The sequence below is a fragment of the Argentina silus genome (genome assembly GCF_951799395.1).
Source record: "Argentina silus genome assembly, chromosome: 9".
In the NCBI taxonomy this organism is placed as follows: Eukaryota; Metazoa; Chordata; class Actinopteri; order Argentiniformes; family Argentinidae; genus Argentina; species Argentina silus.
This window is the reverse complement of record NC_139663.1, coordinates 14,928,299-14,937,572: the sequence shown is the minus strand read 5'-3', so window position 1 is coordinate 14,937,572 and position 9,274 is coordinate 14,928,299. Positions and strand designations below refer to the sequence as shown.

General features: G+C 45.2%; 1 protein-coding gene across 1 annotated transcript; it reads right to left on the bottom strand.

The window, feature by feature from the left end:
* Positions 1-6,531: 6,531 nt before the first annotated feature.
* On the bottom strand, positions 6,532-9,274 carry LOC310810217 (ADP-ribosylation factor-like protein 4D). Its single transcript, XM_083677900.1, has 2 exons — positions 8,974-9,274; positions 6,532-8,004 (listed from the first exon to the last, which is right to left on the bottom strand). Exon 2 carries the CDS (start codon positions 7,837-7,839, stop codon positions 7,234-7,236), a length of 606 nt encoding a protein of 201 aa, XP_083534026.1. The 5' UTR covers positions 7,840-8,004; positions 8,974-9,274; the 3' UTR covers positions 6,532-7,233.

Genomic DNA, 9,274 nt, shown 5'->3' with positions numbered 1-9,274 from the left:
CCTCCCTATGGCAGGGCGGATATCATTCACTCTCGTAGCAATCAGTGTCAACTCACTAGCACAGTCAACGACCTGGTGAGAACATGAACACGTCTAATATCTAGACCTCTGATCATCCTACCATTACCCTGTGAGAAGGTATTGATTTTCCAGGAGGGGGAAATAGGATGTTATATGTATAGGCTACGTTGGGACTGCCTGGTTTGTGCAGTTACTGTATGAGACACATAATACGTTCTTATATTGTGGGTGGAATCGTAACTCGAGATCCGCATGTGTGTAACTCTGACATTTGCATAAATCTTGCATTTAGGTCAATGGGAAATGGGTTATGAGAGTTAACCTTTCACCAAGTCTGTGCTTCAATGCTGCTCGGCCTGTTTTAGACTGAATCACACAAAACTGGCATTTATCCATTAAATAAACAACCTCCACTGTAGCTCCCTGCTGTTCATGATCTCATGAGTACCAGTCGGAATTCTCTTCAGTTAGTTGACTGTAAACTTCTTTGCTGTGATCATAGCTACCTGTAGGATAAATGGTAAACATGATATGTGTTCAGTATGATCATTATGAGTACCATTGCCAGGCAATGATATCATACATTGGTAAAGCATGTGTACAGTAAATCATTGAGGTACTTAGTAATGTCTAACTATGCAGTATAACTTGGATGGTTTCAGGAGAGGCTGGTGGAGGTAGATATCGGAAAACAGGCTTTTTGTAATGCATGGAGTGGAATTTGGAATGGTATCAAACACACAATTTCTGGCTCCACCAGCCTCACGCTGGATGGTTTCCTTCTGAAATAAGTGTGATTTAATAAAAAAACATTTTTTCAATGCTGTCCTCTATTCTGTCACAGGGTTCAGTCATGCTGTCCATATAGACCTGATTGAGGTACAATCTGAAGTGCTGAAGTCATTATGGACGGACAATGGCGTGCAGGGTCTCAAGGACATACGAAGAAAAGAGACCACTGCTTACATTATTGCATTAAATGACTCCAATTTTTGCTGCTCAAGAAGGGAAAAAGTAAGTATTCCTCTTTGCCTTGAGGAACATCACATGTTAGAGAAGGGTGAACAGCCTATCACATGTTAGAGACGGGTGAACAGCCTATCACATGTCAGAGAAGGGTGAACAGCCTATCACATGTAGAGAAGGGTGAACAGCCTATCACATGTAGAGAAGGGTGAACAGCCTATCATATGCAGCTTCTGAGGGGAAACAGATGTTCTTCCTTCATGATCACACGTGAGGCTGAAGTTGCTGGTGGCACTGTTATCGTGCTAGCTAGCTAGCTACATACCTCCTGTACACATGCACACATGCACACACACACACACACACACACACACACACACACACACACACACACACACACACACACACAACCTCAGGTCACTCTGGGGAGGTAGAAAGAGAGAGAGAGAGAGAGAGAGAGAGAGAGAGAGAGAGAGAGAGAAGAGAGACTCAAATGATACCCCATCTGTCAACCAGATGTACAGTAGCCATGCTTTGAGACTGTAGCTGGTATTACTGTTGGTGCTGTAGAGTGGTTAGAAACACTGTTGTTAAGATAAAGTGGAAAACCCTGCAGAGGGGCCTTACCACTGAATCCATCTGTTTTACACACATAATAATCAACTATCAAGCATAAGAAAACATTAATAACTGTTTTTACTTTCAACGTGGCAGTGACAGTTTACAAGTCTTCACTTATTCTGAGATCGTAAAGGTAAGGCAAAGAAAGGTCAAACCTTCAAGCATATCATAAAACATAAAAGTGAGTCACTTTCCCAGGAGAAAGTATTTCTCATACTAACCCTAACCCTAACCCTAATCCTAACCCCTAGAAATAACCATTATCTACACACCCGCCCATAGGATTCCTCTTGTGTAGGTAGGTTACACACCCTCTCTGCTCCTAGGCTTTCAGACTGTGTATCTTGTGTAAGTAGGCTACACACCCTCTCTGCTCCTAGGCTTTCAGACTGTGTATCTTGTGTGCGTAGGTTTCACCAACTCTTTGCCAGGTGGTATTGTGTGAAGGTAATGTAGGTTACACACACACATTCCCTGCTCCTACGCTGCCAGGTGTGTATCTATTGTGATGCCCCCAGGGCCCAGGAGACACCAGCTAGCTAGACAATCCTGTTCTCAGCTATTATCCATACTCTGGGTGTGGACTTGATACAACAGCTCTGTACGTAAGATTGGGTTCTAGTCTCCTCCTCTGCACGCAAGCTAAGTTTTGACGTGCTAGCTGCAAGCTACACCATGCTGAAGGAGGATCTGTGGAAACCTTTATCTCTGCCTGCTTCAGGGGAGGCTGGTGGAGGTAGAATTCGGAGGACAGGATCATTGGAATGGTAATACCGGTCTGTTTGACTTGTACTGTTTGTACAGTGCACACCCAAATGAAGTGTTGCGCGAAAAATCATTTGCCTATGATGCACTGAAAAGTAAATACTGCACTAAGCAGTAGATATGTATGTAAAATAGGCCAAAGCTTATCTGTCCAGAATTCAATTTAAAATACTGCCTCACAAGCACATTTAGGAGTGGATTGACATGCCACTCATATTTCAAAGTACTGTAATACACTTAGATAAGTTACTACACTACAATTGGAATGTCCTTCTCAAGAATGAACATGTGGCCCTGCTCATATACACACTGTATTCCCTGACTCACTCGTGCGTGAAGCTTGGGGAGTTGAAGGGAGAGGTCATATTCTATTCCAGAATCCCAAAAGTAATGTTCTATTCTGGAATCCCAAACGTAATGTTCTATTCTAGAATCTCTTCTATCTGGCCTCATATGGTCTGTGAAGCAGGAGACTCCCTCAGACTCTACGTCTGTAGATAGATACTCATCAGAAACACCCTCTCTACAATTACTCCACTGGCCAGGGGGTGAAATGTAGCATACAGTCAGGGCAGATTTAGAACTGGGGCTGGGCCAGTGAGCCAAAGCTGGATGAGTGGCTTGTAATGCCAGGGCTAAACGCTGTGGTCGAAGATCTCTCTATCCCACCTAAAACCAAGAGAGAGAGAGAGAGAGAGAGAGAGAGAGAGAGAGAGAGAGAGAGAGAGAGAGAGAGAGAGATGTTTTCTTCACCACAACTAACGTAAGGCCCTACAATTAGAGGGTCTGGCCTAGTGCCTTGTGTTCAAAAGATCACTTTGATGATGAAACAGCAGAAAAAAAGTTGCAATCAAATTGAATTAAAGTGTACCAGTGCTGCTACTAGGCGTACTGTTATGGTCTGTCTGTGGAGCGTGGTGGGGGTTGGAGCTGATAGTGCTGACTAAGCTGTCCCACAGCAGATCTCCAGCAGCTGAAGCTCCCTGGGTGGCGCTAATCAAGCTAATAGGATTGGCTATCAAGAGAAGTGTGGGAGGATGGATGGATGGGGTGGGGTGAGACGGGGGTGAGATGGGGGGGGGCATCAGATGGGGGTGGGACTGGGGTAGGGGTGAGAGTCTGCGACCCATTGACCCCACCAGACGCAGGGTATCTATATAATAATATATGCTATTCAGCTGACGCTTTTATCGAAAGCAACTTACATTGTAGTGAGTTCATACATTTTTCAGTATATATGGTCCCAGCAGGAATCAAACCCACAACCTAAGTGTTGTTAGCACCATGCGCTACCAACTGAGCCACAGAGGACCACGTACCTTCTCTGGTGATGCTCTGCCAGGCCTTTACTGCAACCATCTTCAGTTATTGTCTTTTTTCCTAAAATCTTTTCATCAGGCAATTTAAATGTCAAGATTGACTTGGCCAGTCAAGACCTTTCCACTTTTTGGCCCTGAAAAGTTCCCTAGTTGCTATGGCAGTATGTTTTGGGTCATTGTCTTACTGTATGATGAAGCGTCATCCACTGAATTTTTAGGCATTTGCTTGTACTTGAGCAGACAATATGTGTCTGTACACTTCAGAATACATTCTGCTGCTGCCATCAGCATAAATCATAAATTAAGATAAGTTAGCAAGTTCTAGTGGCAGCTATACATGCCCAAACCATAGCACCCCCTCCACCATGTTTCACAGATGAGGTGGTATGCTGTAAATCTTGGCCGAATCCTTTTTTCTCCAAACTTTCCTCTTGCAATCACTCTGGTCCATGATAATATTCATCTTATCTGTCCACAAGACCTTTTTCGGGACCTCTGCAGGCTTTTTAGGTACTTTTTAGCTAACTGTAACCTGACCATCTCTCATCTACTGTAGAAGTTTTCCTTGGCCTACCAGCCCATTTGCGATTGCTGAGCTCACCAGTTTTTATTTTTTTTATTTTTAATAATGTTCCAAACTGTTGATTTTGGCAAGCCTAAGGTTTTGACTCATTGACTCGTTTTGATCATTTGTTTCTGACAGTTTCTGAATTTTCAGCCTAACAATGGCTTCATTGATTTTCATTGACACCTCTTTGGTCCTCATGTTGACAGGCACCAATAGCAAACTCCAAAGGCAAATGCAAAGCCTAGAATTATGCCTGCACACATGATGTGATGGAACAAACCTGACTTACCAGAAACACCTGTCAAGCCAATTGTCCCATTACTTTTGCATAACCTAAAATAGGTGGACTATGCATAAAAAGTGTTGTAATTTCTGAATGGTGAAACCAATATATAGACAAATACCATCAAATAAAAGGTGAGAATCTCAACTTTAACCTCATAGTAATTTGATTTAAAATCCCAACTTTCAGAGTGTAGAGCTAAAGGAAGAAATGCTTAATTGTCCCATTACTTACACAGGGCACTGTAAATACAGTATGTCCAAGCTGCCAAGCTACAAGCTAACCCATGCATTACAATGAGCCTGATTTGAGTCTTCAGATTGTTACCTCCACCAGCCTACAACTACTCTCTGTTATTGATCTGTGGTGTGTTTGATGTCTGTTCTGCCCACAGCTTTCCTTTCATATCCCTTTCAAATATTCATACGGCACAAACTCCAAAGATCCCTGTTTCTTAGTATTCTCTGCACAAATATGAAATACTATACCCCGACAATGTCTGCTAAAAATGTATTCCTGCGATCTATGTCACTAAATCAGAGCAGAGAATGTCCCTCAGACACAGAACCCATAGTTTAAATCTGATGATAAAGTTGCATTTTCCAACCGATGAATTGTAAATGGGAAAAACTAGTCCCAAATTCGCCCCGGGCAAGAACTGGGCTATATTCGGCATGGAGTAAAGATATTATTTAGTTATTCCGTTAGATTATTTCTCTGGGAAGTATCATACAAGGAAATGTAACTTTGCCTGTGGTTCCTTGGCCTACAATCTGTAATGCTGCCTTTCCTACACCTCAAGGTGAGATGCTTGTTTAAAAAAAATGCATACCTCACACTTATACCCCATTATCTCAGTAATGACCCTATTTGGCTGAATTGACAACTGCTAAATGAATTACCCAATTCTGTTACCATGGGTATATCAAAGCACTGTGTGTAAAACGGATAATGAATGTCCTCTAAATGGCCTTTGATGTGCAAATCACCAATTAAAAGTGCCATTCCAGCTCTTCCTCTTGTGATTGAAGCCAATGGTTAAATGAAAGTAGAGTTCAAAAGAGACATTTCTAGAACTATGCTGTAAAACAGCATAGTTCCTAAGGGTTCATTATAGAATTCTGCTATGGTAGGACGGATCAGGCAGACGCTGAGATCCCACCTCCCCCTGTCGCCATCATGCTAATGAGAATAGAAGATAACGGGTCGTGTTTCTGACTCCAAAGGACGCTTTTACAATGAACTTCTCAAGCAAAACCACCTCAAACACAGTGGCATGGGCCTGAGGACTTGAAAACATTGTGCGTGTGTGTGTGTGTGTGTGTAAGAGCCAAGACTTCAGCGGGTGGGGGTTATGTGGTTGGAATGAACACGCACCAAAACTGAAACTAATCCCCAGCTACAGTGATAACATATAGGCTAGTGTCAAATAAGCAACCCTGGCTTCAAAGATAACTTGCTGCATTCAGAGTCAGATTACCATCCGTCATAGAGATCAAACAGGCCTAGAGAGAGACTACACACCTGTAGAAACTGCTACCTGCTGCCTGGGAGCTAGCAGTATTGCTCAGCTTGCACATTTTGAATGCACCCGCACTCATTGTACATAATGTATATACTTTATAGTATTGTCTGCCTTGTCTCTTTGCTGTACGGCACAGTGGAGGCTGCACACGTTTGATACCATTCCTCATTCCATTCTATGCATTACAATGAGCACGTCCTCCGATTTCTGCCCCCACCAGCCTCCCCTGGTATGTCGTGAATGTAGAGCCCCCACCAGCCTCCCCTGGTATGTCGTGAATGTAGAGCCCCCACCAGCCTCCCCTGGTATGTCGTGAATGTAGAGCCCCCCACCAAACTAATTCCACCAACCTCGGCTGTGTGGCTAATAAGGGACTTTGTATCTTGCTCTATTTCCATGTTTTTTTAACGTCCCACACAGACAACAAATACAGAAGCACAGAAAAGGATTCTCAGATGTCAGGTAGGTGTCAAAATCTTCAATAATTTATTCATTTGCAGTAATACAAAAAAATATGTACAGAATGTAAAAACAAGTTTGTTGTAACGACTCCGTCCACACCTCAAACATTTACCACCATAACAAGCAACAACGGTGGTGGAAACGTGCACGGCCGGCGGCCTCGGGCCCGCTTGACGACATGTGGCGATGGCGCTCGTCCCAGTCCAGCGGCCGACGAACAGTGGCGTGTTGAACTATAATAGTCCTCTTTTGATCTACAAAAGCCTCGTATTCCCCCCCTCCCCCAACGTGGTGAACCTCCATGCAACAATAGTGAACATTAAAGACTATAGGAGTTAAAATGAGAACTGCCATAGAATGCTTGGAGTAGGCCTGTGCACATACTGTGTCGGCACTACAGTTTGTGTAAAAAAAAAAGGAGATGGCAACATTAGTCAAAATAAATGCGCTGTATAGGGGCGAAACGAACAGTCAGTGCTGTGTGCAACATTTAGCACCAATCAGTCTCTCTGTCCTCCTCCTGGAACCCTCCCTTGGGGCTTCCAGACGGCGCTCCTTAAGTGGGGCATAAAATTCCCATAAAATTCCAACAAGGAACGCCATCAAGGTCCATTCTGCAGGGTGTAGAGGCCGGGGGGGGGCGTCTTTCAGACGGAATCCCTCAGACGCACACACTGTGACAGTCACAGAAACACACGGCTGCTCATCTCTTCTTCTTGCTGTTCCTGAGCATCTTCTTCCTCTGCAGGATCATCTGGTAGAGTTTCTCCAGGCCGGGCTGCAGCCCCTGCCCGTCCAGAGCGCTACAGCCCTGGGTGTGGTGGAGGGTGGAAGAGGTCAGCTCGTGGAGAGCCAGGGTCTTCTCCACCTCCGCGGCCGACGCCGCCCCCTCCAGGTCCTGCTTGTTGGCCAGCACCAACACCGGCACCCCCTGGTTCTCTGCCGAGCGGCTGATCCGGTGGAGCTCCACCTTGGCCTCCTCCATGCGCTCCGTCTCAGCTGCGTCCACCACGAACACCAATCCGTCGGTGCGACGCGTGTACGACTTCCACAGGGGTCGGAGCTTATCCTGGCCGCCTACGTCCCACACCTGGAAGGTGGTGGAGGCCCGGGAGTTACCCACGGCTACTTTGATCCTCTCTGTGTTGAAACCTTTGGTGGGGATGGTCTCCACAAACTCACGGAGCTTTAGTCTGTAGAGCAGGGAGGTCTTGCCTGCAGAGTCCAGGCCGATGACCACCACGTGTAGGGACTGGAAGTTGGGGAGGAAGGGGGTGTTGGGGGCTATCTCTGTCAGCTGGTTGCCCATGTTGGCTAGCTGGTTGTCTGGGTTGGGAGTTAGAAGGTGACAGGCTCTAGAAGAGGTGGCGGTGGTGGTGGATGTCTCCAGAGGGACGGGGCCTTCACACCTCCACTACTTCAAAGGCTGAGGCAGCAGACTTGGAGGCAGACAGCTGAAGTCACCAAGGAGGACCTGATGAAAACAGGACGAGAGAAGAGAGAGAGAGAAACATGAGTCATCCATTTTAACGAGGGCACCGAGGTGTCAATAACTTCCAGGAAAGTTGACCAGCTTGTCTAAGTACTGTCCAAATGGCATTTTATTGACAGTGAACGAAACTGTCGTATATTTCACGCCAGTTTGGTTCGAAACAAAGCCGTTATTTTTGCATGGCAGAATGGGCCGCACCTGAATAGTCGTTGACCGTTTGACAACATGACTATTGTCTTGACTTAGATTGCAGTGCGTCAATAGAGGGTCATTTCATTAGCTAGGCATTGTCATTGCTTGTTCCAGGGACATCCAGCATTCACTACGGACAACTGGAATGTTGCACTGAGGTCATCCTAACAACATGCATAGAATGGCCCAGGCTTGTGTGGCGATAAGGGACGAAGGACATTGAAAAAGTCATTGCTTGAGCTGAAGAGACCGCCTTGGACTGGACGGCCGGGAAAAAGTAATATTTAGATTTATAAAGGAAGCACTAATCTAATTGTCCAAAGTCCGATAAAGAAATCCGATCAAATGTAATCTAATTGTAATTAAATGGCTTTTCACGATAGTTTTACGTAGGCAAGCTAATGCGCTCGCTTGTCCCACACACACAGCTCTGGGACGAGGTCGTGGCACGGCTAGCGAGCTGGTAACTATGCGCTCGCCGGGCTGAGAGTTGTTAGATTCATAGCAACGGAACGGTGTGGAAACCGAAATAACCTGGTTAAAAATGTGAAATTATCCCAAAATTAATGTTGATGTTAGTTTGCTAGAAAGAAACTTCATATTCCAGAATATTTCACAGTTTTGTGACATAGCTACTAATCACACTTGAAGTTGCACACCTCAACGTCTCCTGGTCCGCGCTTGCTTTAACTAAACCTCCGCTGCGAGGACGTTTCAGTTGAACCGACCTCAACGTTAAACAAAACAACGTAAACTCACCGTTTAGCGGTTCTGTAGTACTAAGAAAGACAACATAATTCCAATACAATTTGAGCAGAAATCCACACTGGAGAGAGAAATCCTCTTTGGGGAGTGTAATTCCGATATAAATCCTGCAGCTACAGGCAAACGCGGCTCATCACTTCTATCTCCGGCGGGGAATGAGCTAGACCAGCAGTGTGTGTGTGTGTGTGTGTGTGAGGACGATAGAGGACCCAACCCCCCACGACTGACGTAACACCAACACGCCGAAAACAATCCCTGCCCAACTATCCACAGTGACGAGAGAGTGACCTTAATT